Source organism: Pristiophorus japonicus, chromosome 15 (genome assembly GCF_044704955.1).
Source record: "Pristiophorus japonicus isolate sPriJap1 chromosome 15, sPriJap1.hap1, whole genome shotgun sequence".
In the NCBI taxonomy this organism is placed as follows: Eukaryota; Metazoa; Chordata; class Chondrichthyes; family Pristiophoridae; genus Pristiophorus; species Pristiophorus japonicus.
This window is the reverse complement of record NC_091991.1, coordinates 137,903,562-137,929,929: the sequence shown is the minus strand read 5'-3', so window position 1 is coordinate 137,929,929 and position 26,368 is coordinate 137,903,562. Positions and strand designations below refer to the sequence as shown.

Below are 26,368 nucleotides of genomic sequence, written 5' to 3'. Positions count from 1 at the left end.
TTATGATGATAGATTGAGTAGACTGGGTCTTTACTCCTTGGAGTTCAGAAGGATGAGGGGTGATCTTATAGAAACATTTAAAATCATGAAAGGGATAGACAAGATAGAGGCAGAGAGGTTGTTTCCATTGGTGGGGGAGACTAGAACTAGGGGGCACAGCCTCAAAATACGGAGGAGCCAATTTAAAACCGAGTTGAGAAAGAATTTCTTCTCCCAGAGGGTTGTGAATCTGTGGAATTCTCTGCCCAAGGAAGCAGTTGAGGCTGGCTCATTGAATGTTTTCAAGTCAAAGATAGATAGATTTTTAAGCAATAAGGGAATTAAGGGTTACGGGGAGAGGGCAGGTAAGTGGAGCTGAGTCCATGACCAGATCAGCCATGATCTTATTGAATGGCGGAGCAGGCTCGAGGGGCTAGATGACCTACTCCTGTTCCTAATTCTTATGTTCTTATTAAGTACAACTTTTAAAATTCTTTACCTAATTAATTTTAATATACTGCACTGCATACATGATGAAGACTTGCACATTATTTTTAATCTTGTTTGCTTGTTGCACTGACCATAATTTATGGGATAAAAATCATGTACTATAGGTTTTCATGACTTTATTATGTATAATTAAGATATCAATGCTGTGCAAACTTCCAGGTGAAAAAATATATATAATAGAGCAGTTATGCACATTTCATATTGCTGCACTTTGATTTTGGCTTCAGAGAGAGATGAAGTGTGCAGTACAGGTATAACTACAGCCAAACCAGCACCACATCAGATTTCAGTTTAAAATATAATAGCAGTTTGAGGATGCCGCCTTGCACCATTTCAGTTTCATACTTGCTGCATTATGACTATAACATGCAAAACATTAAAAAAAAATGTATAGTTGCCAAGTATTGGCTGGGTTGCCTTTACAATTCTAATGTTATAAAAAAAAGGAAGTCCAGAATAATACACTCATTTACTGGCATTCAACTGCTGGCTTGCAGAGTTTTACATTTTAAGGTTGTTCTCACCTCACCTGGTAGTGCCAGCTAACACTGATCTCAAATGGTGCCTGCAGCACGAATAATAATTTTCTTGGACTTGTAGTATCCAATTATTTCTTAAATTATTCAAGGTTTTTTGCCTCTGCTGATGTACCTGGAAGTCTATTCCACAGGTTGGGAGGTAGGAGGCAGAGAGTAAGGATACAAGGTTCATTCTCTAATTGGTGGAACTTGGCAAATGGTGTTCCCCAAAGATCTGCACTAGGGTCTCAGCTTTTCACCATATATATTAATGACTTGGATGAAGGAAGGAATAGTTTGGTTTGCAGATGACATTAAGTTAGCAGGCACAATAAATTGTGTGGCTGTGGGAAGCAAGTTACAAAGGGACATAGACTAAGTGAGCAGATGGAGTTCAATGTGGGAGAGTGGGAGGTAATTCACTTTTGATTTGAGAAAGGCAATTTGGAATATTTTCTTAATGGTGAGAGACTAGGAGGACCTGTGGAGGAGCAAAAGGATTTAGGTGTCCATGTATGCAAATGACGAAAAGCTAGTGCACTGGTACAAAATGGAATCAAAAAGACCAATGGAATGTTGGCCTTTATCTCAAGGGGGTTGGAATTGAAAAGTGAGAAAGTGATGCTTCAGTTGTACAGAACCTTGGCCAGGCTCCATCTGGAGTACTGCATTCAGTTTCAGGCACCGAACCTTAGGAAAGATATATTGGCCTTGGAACGGGTACAGTGCAGATTCACCAAAATAATAGTGCTTAAAGGGTTAAATTTTAAAGACAGGTTGCATAAACTAGGCTTGTATTCTCTTGAACTTAGACAGTTGAGGGGTGATCTAATTGAGGTGTTTAAAATGATAAAGGGTAGATACAGAGAAACTATTTCCTCTGGCGGGGGAATCAAAAACAAAAGGGTGCAATCGTAAAATTAGAGCTAAGACATCTAGGAGTGAAATCAGGAAGTACTTCTTCACACAAAGTGTAGTGCAAATTTGGAACTCACTCCCTCGAAAGGCTGTGAATGTTGGGTCAATTGAAAATCTCAAAACTGAGATTGATAGATTTTTGTTAGGCAAGGGTAGTAAGGGTTATGGAACCAGGCCGATAGGAGTTTAGATACAGATCAGCCATGATCTCATTGAATGGCGGAACAAGAGCGAGGGGCTGAATGGCTTATTCCTGTTCCTGTGTTCCTCTGATTACCGTGTGAAGAAGTTTCCTGATGTCTGTCCTAAAATTAGGACTAGAATTACCGTTTACTAGTTTGAACCTGGCTCCACTGATTCTTACTCCCGCAGTTTAATTTAAAGTAATATTCTGAGTTAACTTTTTCTATACCCTTAACAATCTTATATATCTCTATGAGATTAACTCTCAGATGCCTCTTTTCCAGGCTGAAAAGCCCACATTTCTCCAGTATTTCTTTATAACTCAGAGCTCTGACATCATAGGATCAGCCTGGTGGGTCCTACCTGCATTGTCTTCAATACTTGAATGTCCCTCTTATTATCTTTTCTATTTAGGATACTGAAATGTATTTGGGTATATGTGGTTCAATTGTGAAATCATAATGGGCCTGAATGGTAAATAATCTACAAAACTACCTGATGATCCTGGATCCACAGAGACTCGGGGTCATGGGCATCTATGCGTAGAGATGGATATGTAAGGAATCCCCATAAACATGAACGGGAATCACATAAAGAACACATTAACATAACAAATACATTTTAAAAATTACATATTTAAAATAAATTAAAATACAATTTAATTAAACATTTAAAACAAAAATTTAATTTAAAAATATATTAGAATATTTTAATGGGGCTAAAAATAGCTGTACCTTATTTTACAGGTGTTTTAATGTTTAAATAATTGAAAAACATGTTTTTATATTCATTTACACTCTTAGGCTGGTAAAAGCAGGCCTTAAGCTGGGCATTTGCTGGGCAGAAGTTGCCCAACTATCCGCTCACCGATACCTTTTTCCTGGGGATGGTTACAACCTTGCAAGTTCCAGGTTTTTGACTGGAACTTGCATGGCCGTTACAGACATGTACACACCACGTACGCACCCGCAAAAATATGGGCCAATAGAATTGATTTTATTTTTCGCTTATTACATTATATATTTTGTTCAAAACTTATTTGAAGTTAAAAAACTTGCACTAATATATGTCACAAATTTTATGTATCGTATAAATACATCATTTTATTTCAATAGTGCTGTGTGGCAGGGTCAGGTTGGTGGAGGACCTTTGTCTTACCAATGTTTAGTGTAAGGCCCATGCTTTTGTACGCCCAGTGAAGATGTTGATATTGACTTGGAGTTCAGTCTCTGAATATGCACAGACGCAAGCATCGTCCGCATACTGTAGCTCGACAACAGAGATTGGGACGGTCTTGTATCTGACCTGGAGACGACAAAGGTTGAACAGGTTCCCACTGGTTCTGTAGTTTAGTTCCACTCCAGTGGGGAGCTTGTTGAGTGTGAGGTGGAGCATTGCAGCGAGGAAGATTGAGAAGAGGGTTGGCATGATGATGCAGCCCTGCTTGATTCCGGTCCAGACTTGGGTTGGGTCTGTGATGGATCCGTTGGTCAGGATCCCGGCTTGCATGTCGTCGTGGATGGTGACGAACTTTTGGGAGCAGCCGAAATGGAGGAGGACACTCCATGGTCCCTCGTGGTTGACAGTGTCAAAGGCCTTTGTAAGGTCAAAGAAGGCCATGTATAAAGGTTGGTGCTGTTCCCTGCATTTTTCTTGCAGTTGTCGTGCTGTAAAAATCATGTCTGTTGTACCCTGTAGTGGACGAAATCTGCACTGTGACTCCGGAAGGAGCTCCTCAGCCACAGGAAGAAGATGGTTGAGGAGGATTCTAGCCACACAGCACTGCCCCCCAGTCATCAAGATCCATGGCGCGGCCCTGGACAACGTGGACCACTTTCCATACCTTGGGAGCCTATTATCAGCAAGGGTAGACATCGACGACGAGATTCAACAGCGCCTCCAGTGCACCAGCGCAGCTATCGGCCGCCTGAGGAAAAGAGTGTTTGAAGATCAGGCCCTCAAATCTGCCACCAAGCTCATGGTCTACAGGGCTGTAGTGATACCCACCCTCCTGTATGGCTCAGAGACATGGACCACATACAGTAGACACCTCAAATCGCTGGAGAAATACCACCAATGATGTCTCCGCAAGATCCTGCAAATCCCCTGGGAGGAGAAATACATCAACGTTAACATCCTCGATCAAGCCAACATCCCCAACATTGAAGCGCTGACCACACTTGACCAGCTCCGTTGGGCGGGCCACATTGTTCGCATGCCTGACACACGACTCCCAAGCAAACGCTCTACTCGGAACTCCTACACGGCAAGTGAGCCCAAGGTGGGCAGAGGAAGCGTTTCAAGGACACCCTCAAAGCCTCCTTGATAAAATGCAACATCCTCACCGACACCTGGGAGTCCTTGGCCAAAGACCACCCTAAGTGGAGGAAGTGCATCCGGGAGGGCGCTGAGCACCTCGAGGCTTGTCGCCGAGAGCATGCAGAAAACAAGTGCAGGCAGCGGAAGGAGCATGCGGCAAACCATTCCAACTCACCCTTTCCTTCAACGACTGTCTGTCCCACCTATGACAGACTGTAATTCCCGTATTGGACTGTTCAGTCACCTAAGAACTCACTTTGAGAGTGGAAGCAAGTCTTCCTCGATTTTGAGGGACTGCTTATGATGATGATAATGATTTATTTCAATAATTTAAAAAGAGAACCGTGCTCCTAATTTATTAGCTGCATCGTCCATGCCAGTAGAGCGTGCAGATGTATACTGTATTTTTTCGGACACGTGTGGCTTTGACCGATCCAAGCTCTTTAGAACAATGACAAGAACATTAAAGTGTCAGCCAGTAGCTCAGTTGATAGCACTCTTGCCACTGAGTCAGAACGTTGTGGGTTCAAATCCCACTCCAGACACAAAAATCCAGGCTGACACTCCAGTGCAGTCCTGAGGGAGTGCTGCATTGTTGGAGGTGCTGTCTTTTGAATGAGACTTTAAACTAAGGCTCAAGTGAGAGATCCCATGGCACTATTTCGAAGAAGAGCAGGGGAGGCATCCCTGACTACTATTTATCTCTCAATCAACATTACTAAAGATAGATTATCTGATTAAGGTGATTGGCAAAAGACCCAAAGGAGACATAAGAAAAAACTTTTTTACACAGCGAGTGATTAGGATCTGGAATGCACTGCCTGAAAGGGTGGTGGAAGCAGACTCAATCACTGCTTTCAAAAGGGAGTTGGATAAGTACCTGAGATAATTTTTTTTTTTGCAGGGCTGCGGGGGAGTGGGATTAGCTTTGGTGCTCTTGCGGAAAGCCGACAGGGATTCGACTGACCAAATGCCCTCATTCCGTGCTGTAATGGTTCTATGATTATCACTTTGCTGTTTGTGGGAGCTCGCTTGTGCGCAAATTGACTGCCGCATTTCCTACACTACAACAGTGACTACACTTCCAGAAGTACTTCATTGGCTGAAAAGCGCTTTGGGACGTCCGGTGGTGGTGAAAGTCACGATATAAATGTAAGTCTTTTTCTTTTCCCTCCGGAGCCTAGCAACAGGAACGCGGTAGCGCATCGCAACAGTGTGCCCGGATGTTAGACAAGGAGCCGCCATTTAGCGTGGTGCTGGGGTGCCGACACAGGTGTGACCTGGGGGACGGACAACAACTTTAAGGAGCACACAGACGGGATTTTTTTTTAAATCAGCAAGTTAATTCAGTTACAGAAAACTTACAAAACGATCCAGTTCGACCTGGTAATCTGATAATGAAATTTTGGCGTTTAGAACGTTAAATAAAAGAGACAAATGGGAAAAGTTGCATCCCGACTTTAATAAAGGTCGCGGAGTGTGGGGACATGGCCGTCAGCAAGACGCAAAGTTACAGCTGTCTGTGACGAAACAAAACGGCGACTGTTTGCACGTATTAATAACCCAGTATATTGAAGACTTTTTTCAGGCAGTGAGAGAAATTTTGATCGAAGAATTTGCATCTACAGTTGCTGCTGCCAAAGATGGAAGATGAGGAGGGGGAGGAGGAGGTACGAATGAGTTTCTTTGCCTCCTGTGTATCTCGCGTTAAATGTTTCTTCTATTCAACATGTTTTATTTTTGAATTGGTGAAATATAACTTTGCTCTTTCTAAGTGCGAAATTGGAATCTAATAGGAGCTACTTAAATTGTCAATCTTAAAACTTCATTCATGCACAACGTGCAATTTATTGCATAACGTGCCTCAATGTATAATATATAATTAAATACATTTTGAAATTAAATACATTTTGAAATTCAAAACAACATTGAAAAGGTTTTCCTAAGCGGGAAAACAGAAAACAAAATAATAGTTTTTTCTGTAAAATATGCTCAAATTTCGAAATCAAAATTTTTTAGCTAATCATATAATATATATTTGAATAAATGTCAGGTAATGTACTTAGAATTTCGATGCATCTATACTGGTAATTATACTGGAAATTAGTAAAACACAAATTGCCTGGCACTGGTGGGCAGAGGTGGCCAAACCGGTCAATGTGATAAACATTGCATCTAGCATCTGGCTGCAATGTTGCAAGAAATGTAATGATCTGAGCAGGGCTGCAAAGGGAAGACTCACAACTCCCATCTCTCTTACTCTTAGCACTGCATTACCTGTATTTCCAACACTTGCAAGCCTCCCCTCCACTGCTACCCATCACTTTCATGCAATCACAGCAACTCATTTCATTGAACCTCCTTCTGCTGCTACTGGCACACTCTGCACCTGCTACTGTTATCACAATGACTTTGCTACACCTGTGCCATCTTTCACGCACCATTGACACACACAACTCTTTTGGCGTAAAACATAATTAACATTAAATCAAGTGCCCCCTAATCTGGGGAACACTCCAGCCACTTTTCAGCTGCCCTTTTTTTTTGTGTTTCCATTGACACACACATCCTCACAAACTTAACATCAGATGGTAATCAGCAGGAGATTTCTTTGGAATCAATGTTGATTATTCCCAGGGCCACTCCTTCCCAACTGTATACTACTGTGCCGCCATCTCTGGTGGGTCTGTTGTGCCCGTGCCGATGGATGGTGATGGAAGAGCCTGGGATATTGGCTGAAGGGTATGATTCTGTGAGTATGACTATGTCAGGCTGCTGCTTGACTTATCTCTGGGACAGCTCTCCCAATTTTGGTACAAGTCAGATGTTACTGAGTATTACTTTTCAAGGTTGACTGAGCAGGATGTGCCTTTGTCGATGCCGGTGGTCCATCCGGTTTTATTCCTATTATTGTTTTTTTTATAGTGGTTTGGTGCAACTGTGTGGCTTGCTAGAGGGCAATTAAGAGTTAACCACATTGCTGTGGGTCTGGAGTCACATATAGGATGGCATATTTCTTTCCCTAAAAGGCATTTGTGAACCAGGTGGGTTTTTACGACAATCCAGTGCTTTCATGGTCACCATACTGGCTTTTTATTCCAGATTTATTTAATTAAATTTAGATTCCTCAGCTGCTGTTGTGGGATTTGAACTCATGTCTCTGAATCATTAGTCCAGGCCTCTGGATTACTAGTCTACTAACATAACCACTATGCTACTGTACCCCTATTAATGATTTGTGATACAATCCTTGCAGATATAGTGTGACAATTCAGTTGATTGCTGAGAAATAACATCACAATCTTTCTCCCCACCACTATTTAATGGCAACAATGATTATAAAGAAAAAACTGGTGAGAAAACTAGAAGATAACCTGGAACCGCTAGTCAGTTTCAGGACTACTACCATTCGGCCCCTCGAGCCTGCTCCGCCATTAAATGAGATCATGGCTGCTCTTCTACCTCAACTCAACTTTCCTGCTCTATTCCCATATCCCTTGATTTCTTTAATATCCAAATGTTTGTTAAGACAATTGTGAAGCGCAAAGAAAGCATTACAACAGGCCAGTTCTGAGGGACTAAGTTTCTGGAGCCAGTGCTAGTGACCGAAACCACCCAGCAGAAGCAGAAATAACTAGGAATTCCATTTGTTGCTATTTAAAATTTAAAAGAATTAGTGAGATTACCATTCCAGTTTCTAATAGCAGAATGTATAAGTATAAATTGCCGGAATTTTTGGATGCACACGACAGTGAATGGATTTGCTGCACAGCATAACATACATATATACATGCATATATACTTGTGAAGATATTTAATAACATTCCCCATTGACTATACTAGTTATTACTTTGGGGGAGAAATTGGCCTCCTGTTAGCGCCTCCTGGGACGCTAACGGCTCACCGCAGCAAGATTACTGACGCCCATGAACTCCCATGACTGGTTAGCGCTGGCGCTATAACTTACTGCCTCGATCTCTGAGACTGCTCTTCATAGATCGAAGGTGCCGTCGCCGACCATTCCCAGCCTTAACCTCCAATGACCTCAGCATTGGACCTTCCATTTAAGGGAGGGAAGAAGCCTGTGAATCCGGCAGTGCTGCACGGGACATTGTGCAGCGCACTTCTGCTACCACCCCTCTTGCTCCCTTTAGCGCTTCAAGGGAAGTGGTAGCGTTTGATTTAGTGCTCCACTTCCCTCCTGAAGCTCTAAATCGGAAGTTCGCGTCAGATTCTGTTGTGTTGTGCCTGGCGATACTTTTGCGCTCCTGCAATAGTTAGCGACCTAAATGGGGTGCAACGCGATTTCTAGCCCTTTGTTTTTAGAAATATGTTGACTAGCACAAGTTGGAATAGCAATGAGCAGCAAATGGCAAGAATATCATCTCTTTGCTTGGAAGAAATGGTGACTATTTGAAATGTTATACCTCTATTTACATTGGAAGTCAGTTCCTCAAAGCTTCTCCCACCAGCTGCTAAAACCAGATTTTTATTCTGAGCTCTTGCATGTTCCCAGAAGCTGCAATATTTCTGGTTCCTAGTCAATTACTTCTGCATTACCGCAGAACTGAACCTGGAAGCTTTAAATATCAGATTCTCTCTGCTAGTGTATGCATTCTATGTGTCATGACATCACCACACTAATGTAATGATGTTGCAGTGTCTACAGGCTTTGGATCATTTTATATCCAACAAATACAGATCATGTTTTGGAGGTATCAGTATAAATTGGTTTTCCAAACCAGAAAGGAACTTGGGATTGATTCGCTCATGATTTACTTAGTAGAGTGTGAATGCACACAAACACATTGGAGGAGAAATTCAATTTGTGGCAAAAACAGGTGTATCAGTCGATATGCTTGCCCAATGACATCAGCGAAAAGCAGGTGTGAAATTGGTGCACATGTCTTGTTTGTTTAAGATTGCTAACCTGCCAGCGCTACTTACCCTGTTTATTGGCAGCTTGCTGATTGGGAGCATGGGAAATCGGGCATCAGCGATGCCATTTAAAGGAAGTCTGCGTTTCTTAAAGAGAGGTGTACTTTGCTTTTACTTAACTGAGTCAGTGCTGTATAATGCAAGTGGCAGATAGAGCAAGGCTCCCTGATTCTCAGATGCTGCTCTGGAGATATAGGAGGTGATGTTTCCAATGGGAGGCCGAGAGTATCAGGCAAGTTGCCTAGCATCAATGGACAGATGCCAATGTGAGAAGTATTGCACCTGGGATTTGGCTGCAATGCTGAAGGAAGTTTAATGATCTGAGCAGGGCTGCAAAAGTAATCTCTAATCTCTAATCTCTCTCACAGCCTAGCAGTTCCTGTAGTCCCAGCACTTGCAAGCCTTTCCTCCCCTTTTCCCCGTTACTTTCCTGCAATCACAGCAACACACTTCATTGAACTCCCTACTGCTTCTACTGCCACACACTGGACCTACTACTATCATCACAATTACTTCCCTACATCTAACACTCTCCCTTTCTTCTTACAATGAAAGCTGGCACACAATATCAAGGAATCACCATCCATCCACCACCTGCCCTCATTAGAAGAGGCGGCATAGAAATTGTGGTAGGGGGCATGTTGGAAGCATTGCAATTGGCAAGGCTTGGAGGATACACTCCTCGGTGTTTGCCTATCTTACTTCCGTATTTTTCTCCTCACTGAAATCTTTCCATCACGCACTCTGCATGACCAAGTGATGCTGCATTGAGCTGCCATTCATTTGTCACTACTAACCCTTGTCAACAACTGCTATCCTGCATCCCTGCCTTCTCTGTCCAGGACAATGACAAATAACAGAGGAAGATGAAGACAGTCCTCCTGAGCCCACCTTACTCTTGTAGGCACCTGCTTAGAATTCAGCTGATTTTAAGGGCCAAGCCTATAGATGAAGACTGATGACTGTGTACCACCAACTGCTCAGTTGATTGGACTGCCCACCAGGGGGTCCGCACACAATGTCCGAGAGTATGGAGGAGTCCAGCACCAACCTCTGTGGGGTATTTGGATATGGCATGAAAACAGTTTAGTCAAGCATGGTGAGCTCTATGAACACTGCAGTAGGGCCCTCAGTAATGAAGCCTCAGGTGACATCTCTGGTTTCGATGGAAGCTCCGTCTTCTGCTATTTTGGCCCTGGGATCCAACATCTGACTTTCAGAGCATGAAGGAGAGCATGGGAAGGGGCTTCCAAACTGTCACTTCAGTCCTACACTCTGTCCTTGTACAGATCTGCATGACAGAATTTCTATTATCACACACTAGCTGTACATTGAGTGAGTGGAAGCCCTTACTGTTCAGGAATAGTCCAGGATCTTTATGTAATATGCAAGGCTATGTGGGTACAACCAATGATGCCCTGTACTTGTGGGAAACCTGCTATTTTTGCTTCGCTGCCTCCCTGGAAAATTAATGCATTCACTGCTTAGCAACAAATACATCCATCACCTGCTTGATGCAGCACTATTGCAGCTAGGATTGACCTGGAGGCATGGAAATTCAGGATGACGGCATCTTCAGAGCCACAGACAATGATCTGTGTGACCTGGTCCTAAGTTGCAGTTGGTGCTGCAATGGGTGATATAGCTCTGACAGCCTTTCTGGTGAATGAATTGAGTTGAAAAATTTACCTAGTCAGGGGAGTGTTGTTCAAATTTTGATGGAGTTAGGCTTTATAAAGAGTTAAGGGTTCATAAGGGGAAGGCATTGGGCATGAAAAATTAATCTAAGCTAACATTCTGGAGGCAGCTCAGTAATTGAGAAAACGGACTTTCCATCTTTCAATTGCGACCAAAAATACAATGGATGAAGAAGGACTATCAAAAATTAGGTCACTGTTGGCTATACTTAGAGACATGAAGGAACTGTCTCTGAGGAATTGAAAGAAATAAAACTTTCAACGCTCCTTTGAAAGACATGGAGGAAATCAAGATATTGTTAAATCAACCAAAGCATTGTAAAGGGCATGAAGGTTGTGCTCACTTGAGAACATGAGGAAGAGAGTTGATGAATGTAGAGTGAAATCATCAGCAAAGAGTTGGATGATGAGCAGAGATGGTAATTGATGTGAAGAAAGAGGACAATGGGAGTGAGGACAAAGAAGTCTGAAGATGAGCCATTAACTCCAGCAATTTGAGAGGAAAACTCTGTAGCCTTGGGTATATCTTTGGTGGAAGACCATATGATGGTAATTTGTTTAGAAGTGTACTGTGCCAGAATGCAAAAGGTTTTGGAAACATCCAAGGGAAAAATAGATAACAAAATGTTCAACAGTAGAGTTTCATAGGCACAAGATCACCAGTAGAATTAGCATCATATTGGCTATTGGGAATTAGGTTAGAATATTGCAAAACAAATTTTATTTCTAATTAGCTTATTTTTGTTGTAGAAATTACTATAGGGTGGTAGGTCTGCTGATTTGGCAATTGTCATCTTGGTGTTTGAGGTTTGGGTGTGAGAACATGATGTGTAGTCACTTGGCCCCCGCTTCCAGCACCTTCTGGTATTTATTGGGAGCAATGACCTGAGGCTAAGCAACAGAATTTCATGTTTCTGCACTTTTCATTATTTTCATTATTTCATTATTTCCGGCTTGAAAATAACGAGAAGATGGTGATCCTGCTTGGGAGGCCAGCAACTTCATGGTGAATTTCAAGCATAAAACACATTTAGATTTATTATATATAATTTTCTAAAGTACAAGGTTGTATCTTTAGTCCGAGAGAAGGGCATTCATAAGTCCCTCCCTTTGTCTATTTATTTTCTACCAAATCAAGTTTTTTTTTAAACTAAAGTTTATAAGAAAATGTGGCTACCATATATTATCAAGCTGATTGATTGATTGATTGACTAATCACTGGTTAATGGAAAACTGAAAAGATGTATGTTCAAAGGCATGTTTCATAAAATGCCTTCATCTTTGATCACTGAAGTATATCAATTTAGAACTACAGAAAACTAAGATGATAAAGGTCAGCTACTGTGTAAAAATTCTGTTTTATTAACTCCTAAATGCAATTTTACTAGAGTAGACTTATTAGTGAAAATTCCTGTTACACTGAATTGGTGAGAAGCAAATAACCCTCTGTGTTGACTTTAGTCACAGGATGTTCCTATACTTCACTGTAGTTATACAAGAGGGTTGCCTGGGTTACCACCTCTGCCTCCTGACCGCTGTAACGAAACTTCAGAATTGTATAAGGTAAAATAATTTTTGTAGTGAGAAAAGTATAATTAAAATATAAGGTACAACTTTTATGATAGGTGAAGGTTAGTTAAGGTCAATTTGTAGAAAGTAATTTTCAAAAATTTGCAAAGGTGTTGTGGGGTAAGGTACTTAATTTTTAAAAATGTAATCTAAAAATGAATATATGAAAACTACATCAAAATGCTAGTACAGTACTACCTCTGCTACAGGGGTACCTCAGCAGTATTTTCAGAAAGGTTGATCTGTTATTCAGTGCTCTTGGCATTCCATATTGTTCACTGCTCCCCCTGTCGCATTTCTGAATTTTCTGATCATTTTTCCAGAGAAAGGATTTGGAAAATAATTATTTTAATGAAGACTTCAAATGCAGTGTGCATTCTCACAGGTTTTTAAAAAAAAAAGAGGCATCCAGACAACGGATGGTTAATACACTAAATAGGCAATTGTTTTTTCCAACGATTCATTAATTTCTAGTTTTCAGAAGGACACCCTGTACTGTGAAGTTGGAGTACCATTTGGGGGCGAAATTGCGTATCGCCCCATTTGAGGGCGATAACCTTCACTAGGCAGGACATCCTGCGCCCCGACAGCGAAATTGGGGTTACTGCTCCCGAGAGGAAGTGGAGCACAATGTTGGGCGCTCCACTTCCTCATGGGGGCACTAAGCGCTCGCAAATCCGAGCACTACGGGTAGCGTGACGCGATCACTGGGTTCCCCCCTTTCCGTTAAAGAGGAGGGCACGCTGCAAGCTCTGCAGGGCTTTTGAGGGGCCTCTACTAGGCCACCGGGGTGCTGTGGCCACTGCCCGGCATTGAAGCGGAATGCCGGCCTGCACCATCATGGCACGGACCCCGCGGAAAACCGCACCGAGGCCGGGCTGGTAAGTCGGCCAAAACTTTTAAAAGACGCCGTGCATCTCCCCTTTAACTTTCGCTCCCCGAGCGGAGTGCGGCCCGGTTCGCGACCTGTGAGGCTGGCACTGACCTCGTCTGCAGCAGCCTCACGGGGCACTGGCCAACCCGCGGCAGCCTCGCAGGGCGCTGGCCAATTTCTGCCGCGGGGCGAAAACGGGCTGCGGAGGAGTGGAAAGGGGTCACTGTACACAGCGATGACGTCATCACCAGAGGCACAGCAGCCCTGGGCACTACCAGCGGGAGCGGGGTGCTATCAGTTTTGTGTCTCTACAAACTCCCGCACAATTTTGCGGGTGCCAGTAGGGCCCCCTCACCCCAGGCGAACACACTTTTGCGTCCCGTAAGCACCACCCTCCCGGAGGTGCTTACGGGAGGTGCACAGCATGCCAATTTTGCCCCCTTTGTGTTGGTCTGTGAGAAAGACTTTTAGAAATCAGAACAAATAGACCAGAAAGTCTGTCTAGTTTTGGAAACTAGGTTGCACAGGCAGTTAGACAGACAGCAAAAGGCTGTGAAATGAGAGTTATTTTACCAGGGGTCTGTAGGATAGAATACAGAGAAGTTATTCTATTTGGGCTAAGTAAGGTGACCCACTGAAGATGATAGGAATAGGACTAAGTATTCTTTACTTTATATGATTATATGAACATGTGTTGTACCAATTGACTATGCAGCTTTAGTCATAACCTACCACTCTATATTTCTCTTTACTATGGAATGAAAAATGAACTGAACCAAACTTCATCTTATCCAAACTTGGTCTACCTTTGAAGAGATCCAAGAAGTATAGGTACTGAAATCCGGTCCAAATCACAAGGGAGTTTCATTATTCCACTCATCGGCCCCGCTATTGTGCTAGTATACATAAGTAGTTTGTGTCGACGCTAATAAAAGTAAGGTGGTCCAATTGCTTATGGGTATGACAGCTGAAATGGAACCTGAGAAATTACAGCAAATCTACAGCAAACCTGTATGTTTAAGTCATATTTCTGGATAAGATAGGAACTTTTATCTCAAAGGTGAGTAGACTGATGCATCAAATGAAGATGTGTGTTTCAATCCATTGGCAGGACAGAGGAATCATGTTAATCAAAAGTATCTTGATTAGTCTTGTAAAGAAATGCATTTCTACTTTTGCTTTTTTTGTATGTAGCAACTGGATGAAAAATGTACCTGAATTTAAATTTCAACTTACGAGAAACTGGTCCCTTGAATAAAGTTTGGCAATTGCTTGTTATCTGGCAGCTTTTTTTGGATGTGTTTGTTTGCAACACCTAAAGCTCTGATTGGGCTCTCTTGATCACATGACCTGATTGCTGATTGATCCCCTTGGAGGATAAGACACATCTAGCATTTCTCTGGAATGTGTAATTCGAACCATCCTGCCTACGTAATTAGTGACTTTGCAAAGTGTAATTCCAGCTTCTCGGCCTTTTGGCTAAGATCATGTGTGGCTGACCTGACAGGGGAGTAACCACCATAACCCCGGGGTGGTTCTCCCTGGATCAGGAAGGTATATGCTTGCTTTTTTGGAAATAGGAGGTGGGTGGGGTGGCTTGACCCATCCACCTCCACGGAGGTGTGTGGGGGGCCTGACCCATCCACCTCCATGGCACGAACCTGGTATTGCAGTACTTCCAGGAACGGTGCAGTGGCTCTAGGCCTTTTGGCTAAGAGCATTGGCGCAGAGTGATCCTTGAATGGGCCCAAGGTGACCTCTGGCGTTTGTGATTTGACAAAGAATTGGAATGATTGGCTACGAATTAAAAAAAAATGTAATTCCAGCCATTCTGACTGCCGACTCTGTACAGAACAGAGCTCACTCCCGCAGGTTAAGACCTTCTCCCACCCCCCAAACAAGTTCTTGCACCACCACCCAAGTTCCTGATCTACTCAATTTTCCTACCCCCTCCCGCCCAAGTTCCTGACCTACTCCCCCACCCCAAGTTCCTGATGTACCCTCCCCCCGCCCCCCCCCCCCCCCCAGCCCAAGTTCCTGACTTACTCGCCCTCAGCCCAAGTTCCTGACCTACTCAAAACCCTCCCCCCGCCCCCCACATACACGTTCCTGAAATACTCCTTCCCTCCCTCCACACACACCTCCAGCCCAAGGTCCTGACCTACTTCCCCCTCTTCCCCCGCCCTGCCATAGATGGGGCATTGTGTGTGGGTCCAGGATTGTTAACGGGTTAATTGGGAATGAAATGAATAGTGACAGTGTCGTGACTTTCTGATTTTGTCCAGTCTTGCCATCTGGACCATGTTCTCACTCTCAACCCCCTCTACCCTTTAGACCTGGATTTCGTTCTTCCACCATCCCCACTGTGCTCTTGTACTCTTTACCCCCCCACACCCCACAACGAGTTCCTGACCTCCTTTCTCACTCTTCCCCCAATACCCCCTCTGGTCCTTCTCTCTCCCCCTATCTCCCATTCCCTCCCCCTCTCTCCCATTCCCTTCCACCCCCCCATAATTGCACCTGACCTAAGCTTGAACCGAAGTGTGGTGGCTGGGGGCGGCGGTGTCGAGGATTGCTCACCTGCAAGCTGGCCAGTCGTGCTGTTGTTGGGCAGGTTTTCATTGGGCATGGTTAAACTCGCAGCATGTGTGAAGCTTCAGGGAAAATTGAGCTTTCTGGCTGCCAGGTGAACAATATCTGACAGCTTTAACATCATCGGGCTGTAGGGGACCCAGATGACAGAGGCCGGTGGCCAAAGAACAATATAAAAGTAGCTAATGAGATTCTGCCCAAATCATCAGAGCTGGGAGAACAAACATGCCTTTGTTCAAAATTTTAATCTTTGAACATTATAATGTTAATTAAGCAAATCATTAATTGCCATTTACGTTAGGGACTTAGTGGAGAAAACTTTTAAGGATGTTTTATCAGGTATGATTTCCCTCTTTCATTTCTTAGTGATTATTTTAAACCACTTTGTTTACACCTTGTATTGATTAAGGTGAGGGTTGCTGCCACTGCAGAATTAAACATATTTCCACTTTCTGCATCCAGTGTCAACATCAAGCAGTCCTTTCTCAAGTATAGCACAAGATACAATGCAGAATAAAGCCCCATCTACTCTGCTCAAAGAACTTGTCTGAACCCTAACCTTGACTGCTGCAGGATATTGATCTGTTAAGAGCTGGATCTTGTACTGTTGGGAATCATTGATGTGAACCTGTGTCATGCTACCATACCAGTTGAGAAGCTTTCCTAATGTGCAAATGTACATTAACCAGAAGAAACATCATGTTTTGCTGAAGGGTTATGCCTGAAACATTAATTTATCTTTTCTCTTTACAGATTCTGACTGACCTGCTGTGTATTTTCAGCATCTTCTGTTTTATGGCTCCGATTTTAAAGGGGAGGGGAAGCAAGGGAGGCCCATGCCTTCCTTGTGAGGCCTGGACAAGCAATCCTTCTCCTCCTGGCCCACAAGAAAACCTAAAATAAAATGTTTTACACTTCCTGCTGGGCCTCTTCTGGGGTACGAGCCATCTCCCAGCAGGTATGGCCTGCCGAGAAAGTTGTCACTGCCTCCTCGCTCAGGCCTCCAACTAAAATTGCAGATCGTTTTTATTTTAACTGTCCTCTGCCCGATTTCCACCAGGTGAGAGCAGTTAAAATTGGGGCCTATTTTTCAGAAACATTTCCTGATGTGATACTCATAAACCAAGACCATCATGGCTATAGAGCTAAACAATGACGCTATTTGTTTTAATATTGAGAAATGTGGGTAACAATCAATAAAAGTTAAATTTTCAGAAAAAATGGTAGGATTATTACTGAATAATTTTATGATTGTAGGCTATTGCTAAAGCGTAATATTATGATCATCTGCGCTTAGAATCAATTGTTAACAGCAGAACAAAAATTCCTTAAATGTATTTGTTGGAAAAGTTACTCTGTCCTTTAAAAGGAATCTGATACCTTATGGATTGGTGCTAAGCACTTGAATACTGAAGGCTTTTGTGTAATTGAAATAGGATCACCAGCACTTCAAATTCTTGTTATTGTGCTTAATGATATAAATATCTTTTGATTGCTGGATTTCTAGGACTGGCTTATGAAACTGACCTCCAGTGCTTTGAGTCTTTCGAACAGAGGAACACAAAATAAGTAAACTGCTTTTCTGTAATTTCTTTTTTGTTCTGCTGCTGTGAGCAAGCTGATGAGAGCAATAAAGAGTAACTTGATTTGACATGTTTCATTTATATTTTATATAACTCCATCTGACCACAAGTACCTCCAGTTTCTGTGATCGCCAGTAAATTTTGTAGAAAACATTTTGCCTTTCAAAATCTTTACTTCCATTCTCAATGTCTCCTCTGATGACCTGGCCCAATTCACCATCTTTCCACATGTAGAATCTTCAGACTGGTGGTCTAGGACAAGGGGACAAAACCTTAAAATCAGAGCCAGGCCATTCAAGAGACAAGTTAGGAAACATTTCTTCACACAAAGGATGGTAGAAGTGTAGAACACTTGCACAAAAAACAGTAGATGCTAGCTCAATTAGTAAATTTTTTTCTAGAGATTGATAGATTGTTGCTAGCTTAGGATTTTGAGGGATATGGAACCAAGGGGAGTGGATGGAATTAGGATACAGATCAGCCATGATTTCATTTAATGGTGGAACTAGCTCAAATGGTTAAATGTCCTCCTCCTGTTGCTAAGAGAAGACTGTCAGTCAAGTGCCTGACCTGTCCTATGTTTCTATGTTTCTATGTCCTGTTTGAGCCTATGAGCACGCAGTATACAATTAGCTTCTGTGCTGCATGATTAGTGGTCCGAGCTTACAATATTTATGCGTGACATTCGAAGCATATTTCAGTATCATCAACACCGTCGGCTCTGCAGCAGAATAGGCAGGCATGTGCATGTGTAAATGAGGTGAAAGTTTTCCTGAACGCCTTGCCTGGTGTTTCAGTGAAGCTGCATCAGATTGAGTGAAAAATCATTGTAGCATGCAACCTGGGGCTATATACTTGCATAAGGCAAATTCTGAGTACTCTTAACATGATAATCTTCCTGAATATTTTTTTTTATTCCACCTTTTCTCCCACATTCTATGACTATGGGAAACTGCACTCATTCATGTTCACCTCCACCAAGGTATTTCTAATAGGAGGGTTTCCCTCTGCTCCAAAGGGGACTGTCTGCATTTGCAGTACCTACTGAAACAAAACCATCCAGAAATATGACATTCCCGATCCTTTCCTATAACTTAAATCCTGTTTTCCAGGTTTTCAATACAGTTCTTCTTTAAAAGTGTGCAGCAGCCTTTTAATGGATCACTGGTTATCCTGCCCACTCATAAAGTGCATCCCTAAGTCTGGGCCAATGTGTGCAGGGAGTGTTTTTTTAAATTTATAATAATCAGCTAACCTTGCAAAATTGTGCAAGGGCATTTGGGATAGCATAGTGTGTGCGCTGTAATTCAGCCTGATTGTTATTTGTACATTTTAGGAGTGGTACTGGTGCAATTCAAACATTTACACAGAAAAAGGAATGGAGACCATTGGTGATTTGATTTTTTTTTACCTCCTATTATGTGCATTATCTATCACCCTCGCCAAGATGGCAACCAGCGCGAGCTGTGCCAGATGTGGGCGGAACGAGGTGGCCGACATTGTTTTCTGAAACTGGCCTTAACTGTTGACGCTAAGGTGCCGAATTTTGCAGCCGTAGACCTTTAATTAAAGGGTATTTTAATTAATTTTGAACCTATGATCATTTATTTTTATTTAAGTGGTGTGAAATTTTATTTATAAAGGGATTTCGTATGTAAATGGAATCCTCATAAGCATAATAGGAATCCCCCTTTGTCATTGATTGGTCTGGCCCACACGATTGCAGGGACACTTGCGAACCGCCTGAGTCCCTGGGATCCGTGGGCCTTTACACAGGCGTATGCCTGCAGGACTAGAACAATCCAAAGCTCTGGAAACACAAGGCAAGTACATCGTTTTCTTTCAGTTCGGAGGCATACGTGGGTGGCAAGCCTTCGACCACAATTTCCAGGCCAATGTGTTTATTTACAAGATACTAATTATCCTCATTGGTCGAGTGTAATGCCTAGTTTTAGTGGCAGTGCAACATTTCAATGTGTAATTAATTCCATTTGTAAGATTCTCTCTGCTGTTCCTTGTGCCACACACCATTTTGACTGGGAGAACAGAGGTAGCCATTAATGCTATTTTGAAGCTATCCATCAGAGGCGGAGCTATAGTCAAGTAATTGAGTGGGTAAGGGGAGAGTTTGAGATCCAGATTTAGCCAACTTGGCACCGTGCAACCACCAAATGGCGTGCTGCTGTTCACTTCTGACTCGCAACCACGATTGGGAATTTAAAAGTGAGTAAATTATTTGGAGTCAGTTTTGGCTGAGTCCTGACATACAAAATTTGTGACTACAATTCATTAGAATGAAGTTTAATGGCCAGGAATTTGCGGTCAGCAGTGAAGCAAAGGCGTTTGCCGCTGGCCCTGAAGAAAGCTGCCCACAAAGCTGACAAAGGGATCTCTGTGGCGAGAAGTTTGCCTTTTTCGATGCATAGTTGATTGCAGCACTCTATAGTGGGAATTCCCTAGTGTAATCTGCTGTGACGTCAACAAGCTGTCTAAGCAAATCACATTGCAGAATTCTCACAGACACGGAACCAGGAAATGAGAAGCTGCTTTTATCTGGACTTTTAAAAAAAAAAATGTTGCAGAGAGCAAAACAAAGGTGGGACTCTCTTGCATGGGGATAAGGTAGAACCTGAAATATCATGAGCAAACTTAAAAAATGTTTCTTAAAGATTATAATTTTTATTATAATGGGGAAATATGACCCTCCATAAAATTAAAATTAGTTTTTTTTAAGGCCATAACATTTGTTTAGCAGTCAATATGATGTTAAAAGCCCCGTTGCACCTAATTTAACAAGGCTGATTACACTGATTGTTTGCAATGGGGGTGGGGGCACAGTACAGCCAGTGTCTGAGCAGTGCATGACTGACAATTTTTTTCCGCATTTAGATGCGAATGTGCTACATCCTGAAGTTGCGGTTAGTTTCAAGGGGTAATAGAGACGAACGCTGTTTGTCATTATTATCCGGCCCATCATATCTTATAATATGTAACAGACACTACTGCAGTAATCAGTAATGAGAAATGATCTTTGCCATTGCTTGAAATATGATTATCTAAGTAGTCTCATGTTGGCCTTTTTCCCCTTTGTCAGTCAACAATACCTGCACCAGGGGACCAGGAAATGAGAAGCTGCTTTTATTTGGACTTTTTAACAATGTTGCAGAGAGTACCTGATAACATGTTGGGTAAAGACAGATAAGAAACTCAGCTAAACTGTCATTTAGTCAGTTCTTAAGAATTCTGAAGAATTCAGAAATTGTTGCATAGATATAGGATCCTATTAAATCTTGTCAAATTAGTAAAAGTTCAATATGATTTGGTTTATTATAAAAGATCCTATATCCCATTTTAATAGTCTGCTAGAAAGCTGGAGGATCCTTAAATGGATATTTATGTAATCAATGGTTGTTATTTTTAATAGTAACTGGTTAGTAGTGACTCTTTTCTGAATAGACTTGCATATTTGCACAAAATCTTGTACAGTATAACAGCAAACGAGTGCCTAATTCATAATATTTGTTTTAGTAGGATGTATTTGAAAATGTTGATGCCATACTGAAGATTCTGTAATCTATAACCTATTTGCTTTTCAGACTGTTATGCATCATAGCCGTTATCCTCCCATAATGCAAGGCACATCATGGCCTTTGGCAATTCCATTCAAAGAGCAACGCTTCTATAGAAGTCCAAGTGAATCAATAGGCAATAACTACACACCAACAGCATGCAACCTGAAAATAAAAGATTTGAAGAAGGCATTCAGAGTTCAAACGCTGACTACAGCAATGCCAGCCTGCGCATTGAAATATTATTCTCGTATCTTTTCAATGAAGTGAGTGAGAAATAATTAAAAATGCTAGATTTGTAGACACATTTACTTTTACCCCTGAGGTGTGAAAACAGCCATTCTTCATTTTTGTCAAGGCAGAGTCATGTAAAAGGGCAAAATGGTATATTTTTATGCAACTTGTGTCATAATTGTGTATGTGTTTGATCATTGAAAATATTTTTTTAAGGCACAATACAGGTATTTAAAAAATATATAATGTATTTGCAATCTATAAAAGCTTCCCAAGACTCTGAAATGGCAGGGGTAAATAATTTAATTTCTTCTTTAGAGAGGGAGGATGTCCTGGAGGGATCAAGGACAGAATATGGCTAGAGTTAAGCAACAATAGAGGTGCCATTACACTTCGAGGTGTATTCTATAGACCACCAAATAGTGCGTAAGATATGGAGGAGCAAATTTAGAGAGAAATTACAGAGAGGTGCAAGAACTATAGAGTAGTAATAATGGGGGACTTTAACTACCCTAATATAGACTGGGATCATAATGTAAAAGGCAGAGGAAGGGAAGAATTTCTGAAGTGTGTTCAGGAGAACTTTCTTGATCAGTGTGTTTCCAACCCGACGAAGGAGGAGGCATTGCTGGATCTGGTTCTAGGGAATGAGGTAGGTCAAGTGGAGCAAGTGTCTGTCGGTGAACATTGAGGGAACGTTGATCACAGTATAAGGTTTAGATTAGCTATGGAAAAGGACAGGGAGCAATCTAGAGTTAAAATGTTTAACTGGGGGTGGGGGAGGCCAAATTCAGTGGGATGAGAATGGACCTGGCCCGGGTAAACTGGAATCAAAGATTGGCAGGAAAAACTGTAGAGGAATAATGGGCTGCCTTTAAAGAGGAAATAGTTCGGGTACAGTCGAGGTACATTCAGATAGGGCAACTAAAGTCAGAGCTCCCTGGATGACGAAACAGATAGCTAATATGATGAAACAGAAAAAGAGTGCATATGACAAATGTCAGCTTGCAGATACATCTGAAAATCCGGTTATATATAGAAAGGTCAGAGGAGAAGTGAAAAAGATAATAAGGGGGGCATAGCGAGGGTATGAGAATAGAATGACAGCCAATATGAAAGGTAATCCAAAAGTCTTCTATAGGCATATAAATCGTAAAAGGGTAGAAAGAGGGAGGGGTGGGGCCGATTTAAGGACCAAAAAGGAGACCTATGCATGGAGGCAAAGGGTATGGTTGAGGTACTAAATGGGTACTTTGCATCTGTCTTCACCAAGGAAGAGGATGCTGCCATACACATAGTGAAGGAGGAGGTAGTGGAGACACTTGATAGGATAAAAATTGATAAAGAAGAATTATTCGAAAGGCTGGCTAGCTATTAAAGTAGATAAATCATCAGGAGTGGATGGGATGCATCCTAGGGTGCTGAGGGAATTGAGGATGGAAATTGTGGAGGTACTGGCTATAATAATCCAATCCTCCATAGATACAGGGGTAGTGCCAGAGGACTGGAGAATTGCAAATGTTACACCATTGTTCAAGAAAGGGTGTAAAGATAAACCCAGCAACTACAGGCAGACAGTTTAATCTTGGTAGTGGGGAAGCTTTTAGAATCAGTAATCAGGGACAAAATTAACAGCCACTTGGACAAGGGTGAATTAATTAAGGAAAGCCAGCACGGATTTGTTAAAGACAAATTGTGTTTAATCAACTTGATTGAGTTTTTTGATGAGGTAACAGAGAGGGTGGTTGATGGTAATGCAGTTGATGTCGTGTACATGGATTTCCAAAAGGTGTTCAACAAAGTGCCACATAATACGCTTGCCATCAAAATTGAAGCCTATGGAATAAAAGGAGCAGTAATAGCCTGGATACAAAATTGGCTAAGTGACAGGAAACAGAGAGTAGTGGTGACCGGTTATTTTTCGGACTGGAGGAAGGTATACAGTAGTGTTCCTCAGGGGTCGGTTCTGGGACCACTGCTTTTCTCAATGTATATTAATGAGTTGGACATGGGTGTACAGGGCACAATTTAAAAATTTGCAGAGGACACAAAACTTGGAAGTATAGTGAACAGTGAGGAGGAGAGTGATAGACTTCAGTAAGACATAGACAGGCTGGTGAAATGGGCGGGCATGTGGCAGATGAAATTTAATGCAGAAAAATGTGAAGTGATGCATTTTGGTAGAAAGAATGAAGAGAGGACATATAAACTAAATGGTACAATCCTAAAGTGGATGCACGGACAGAGACCTGGGGATATGTGTGCATAAATCATTGAAGGTGGCAGGGCAGGTTGCGAAAGCAGTTTAAAAAGGCTTACAGGATCCTGGGCTTCATAAATAGTAAAAAAAAAGTGTGGAAATTATGCTGAACCTGTATAAACCACTGGTTCAGCACCAACTGGAGTACTGGGTTCAATTCTGGACACCACACTATAGGAAGGATGTGATGGCCTTGGAGAGAGTGTAGAAAAGATTTACGAGAATGATTCCAGGAATGAGGGACTTTAATTACGTTGATAAACTGGAGAAGTTGGGGTTGTTCTCCTTGAAACATAGGAGATTTGATAGAGGTGTTCAGAATCATGAGGGAAACTGTTCCCATTGGTAGAATGGTCGAGAACCAGAGGACACCGATTTAATTGATTGGCAAAAGAACCAAAGGCGACGTAAGAAAAAAAAATTTTACGCAGCGAGTGGTTCGATCTGGAATGCACTGCCTGAAAGGGTGGTGGAGGCAAACTCAATTTTGTCTTTCAAAAGTGAGTTGGATAAGTATGTGAAGGGGGAAAAAAAATTCAGGGCTATGGGGAAAGGGCAGGGGAGTGGGGCTAACTGAGAGTCTGCATGGGCTCGAATGGCCGCATTCCCTGCTGTAACCATTCTATAAATATTAGGTTATGCAAGATCTGCAACCAAGATCATCATTCGAAAGGATGCTTGTCAATTGATAGCCATGTAATGTAATGTTCCCACACTTTTTTCTCTTCAGGTGTCGGCTTCAAGTTTATTTTTCCCTGCTTGTGTTGGTCATAATGTGAATTTTCACACTGGGAGGAGGAAAATAAACATTGAAGAAGACTGCCTCTTGTTTATTTGTTTGGAATGCTTTTGCAGAGTTTTGGGAGCTGTTTTATTCATGGATTTTCATGTTCCGTCTATATATTCTACTTCTAGAAAGCTTTTGCTTACAAACAGCCCTCGCCACAATTACATGGTATGTAAAATTTCCTAAGGTTTTCAGGAAAGGACAAAAAAAGACAATGACATCATGCTAAACTGTCCAACATGAACTCTGGAAGGACAAAGAATCCAAGGCTATTCAATCTTTTATTGAGGGCAAAGCTTAAAATAAATCCCATAAAGAGCTTGCCATTAGGTTTAAGTTTTGGATTATTCTCCAACAAAATTGGTGCTAGTTGTTCATCTTGTCACTCAAATAAGTGACTATAGACAACAGATCGAGGAAAGACAATAACCAAGGAAGGGGTTGACATCACTGTCTTAGGATAATCTGTGTTGGCTATTGATGCCACGGACTTCCTGGAAGTTGCATGTATATCATTACTCAAGTTCTAGCTTTGGATGGAGGAGGAAATTCCAGCTCAAACAAGCTAGAACCTCAGATAGGTTCTCTGATTGGCCTTTGTGCATTGCACGCTCACTTAGTTCCACCATCAGAGGCAGAACTTTGAGTTGCCTTGGCCCTACTCTGGAAATCTCTCCCTAAAGCCTGCCACCTAACTTCTCTCTTTCTCTTTGAAAGAATCCTGAAAACCTATCTAATCGACTGTACTTTCCCTTCTAATTCATCTTTTACTCTTGGGGACAATCCTCCCCTGTGAAGTGCTAAAGGATATTTTGTTACATGGAAAGCGCTATGTAGATGTTAAGTTGTTGCTGTACTGGAACTTTTGGCTCACCTGGAATTTGCACAGCAGCTGACCTCGCCTTCAGCAGTGGATCGAGTCCCTTGGACATAACGCTGGTGCTAACCTGAAGCTGCTACGTGAAGGGGAAATCTATAGATGCAAATAAGTAATATTACTGATATAAAAGAGGCAAATTTCCTCAGTTGCTGTTGGCTTGGAAGATCAATGGAAACCTCCTTTACGCACATAAACGGGGTATCGTCTGATTTTCTGCCGAAGTTACAGTAGCTGATCGGCAGAACCCCTGAGGAAATTCCAGACTAAAGTCTTTTGAAGGGGCCGTGGCTTTATTATTTTTCATGGTTCCTCCGAACATAAACTTAATTGAAAGAATAATGGCCACTGCTTTGCTGGGTTAACCTTAACTGATGTGTTCAGCTCCAAATGCATCTCCACCTGCCCAGAAGAGACGGAAATTTTCAGTCAGAAGCAAGTCTATCAGTGAAAGGTAATTTGTATTTTAATATCTCTTCCATTTGGTACTCCCTAAAATGTCAATTATTTGCTTTATGAATTATTTGAGAACTTCAGATGATTTTTTTTTTACACTTCTAAAACAATGTGACTGCGGCAGGAGAGATAGAGCTTAAAGCACCAAAGCTGTATTTTGCAACTTGTATTCGCCACTAGCAAAGGCTCCATTCTGGGAACAGAGTCACTTATAAGTAAACATGCTGCATTGTTCAACTCTAAAGATAATCTGCAGTTTTTATTGGATGCAGAAAAAGTATTCAGTTCACAACTGGTTAAGGACAGATATTTGTATGTCTAAAAACAAAAGTAAAATCCTGCGGATGCTGGAGATCTGAAATAAAAGAAAATGCTGGAAATACTCAGCAGGGCAGGCAGCATCTGTGGCGAGAGGGACAGCGTTAACATTTCAGATCCAGTTAAAGGTGTAACGGGTTTTAAGCAAGTACAGACGCAGGGAGAGGGGAGGAAAGAACAAAACAGA

The 26,368-nt window shown here is 42.0% G+C and overlaps 1 protein-coding gene and 1 pseudogene across 5 annotated transcripts in view; both read left to right on the top strand.

Annotated features, from left to right (window-relative positions):
* The first annotated feature begins 5,622 nt into the window (after positions 1-5,622).
* Positions 5,623-26,368, top strand: part of dnah3 (dynein axonemal heavy chain 3) — a 292,437-nt gene continuing 271,691 nt past the window's right edge. For 2 of the 5 annotated variants that reach the window (XM_070900965.1, XM_070900961.1), the window contains exons 1-4: positions 5,623-6,097; positions 12,524-12,625; positions 21,277-21,499; positions 25,792-25,861. In XM_070900965.1, the coding sequence (XP_070757066.1) occupies positions 6,071-6,097; positions 12,524-12,625; positions 21,277-21,499; positions 25,792-25,861 (422 nt within the window). In that variant the 5' untranslated portion in view covers positions 5,623-6,070. Of the gene's footprint in view, positions 6,098-7,352; positions 7,472-12,523; positions 12,626-16,850; positions 17,056-21,276; positions 21,500-25,791; positions 25,862-26,368 lie in introns of all 5 variants that reach the window. The other 3 variants (XM_070900962.1, XM_070900964.1, XM_070900963.1) reach the window with 3 other exon arrangements.
* LOC139226029 (U2 spliceosomal RNA) lies at positions 14,965-15,203 on the top strand (annotated as a pseudogene).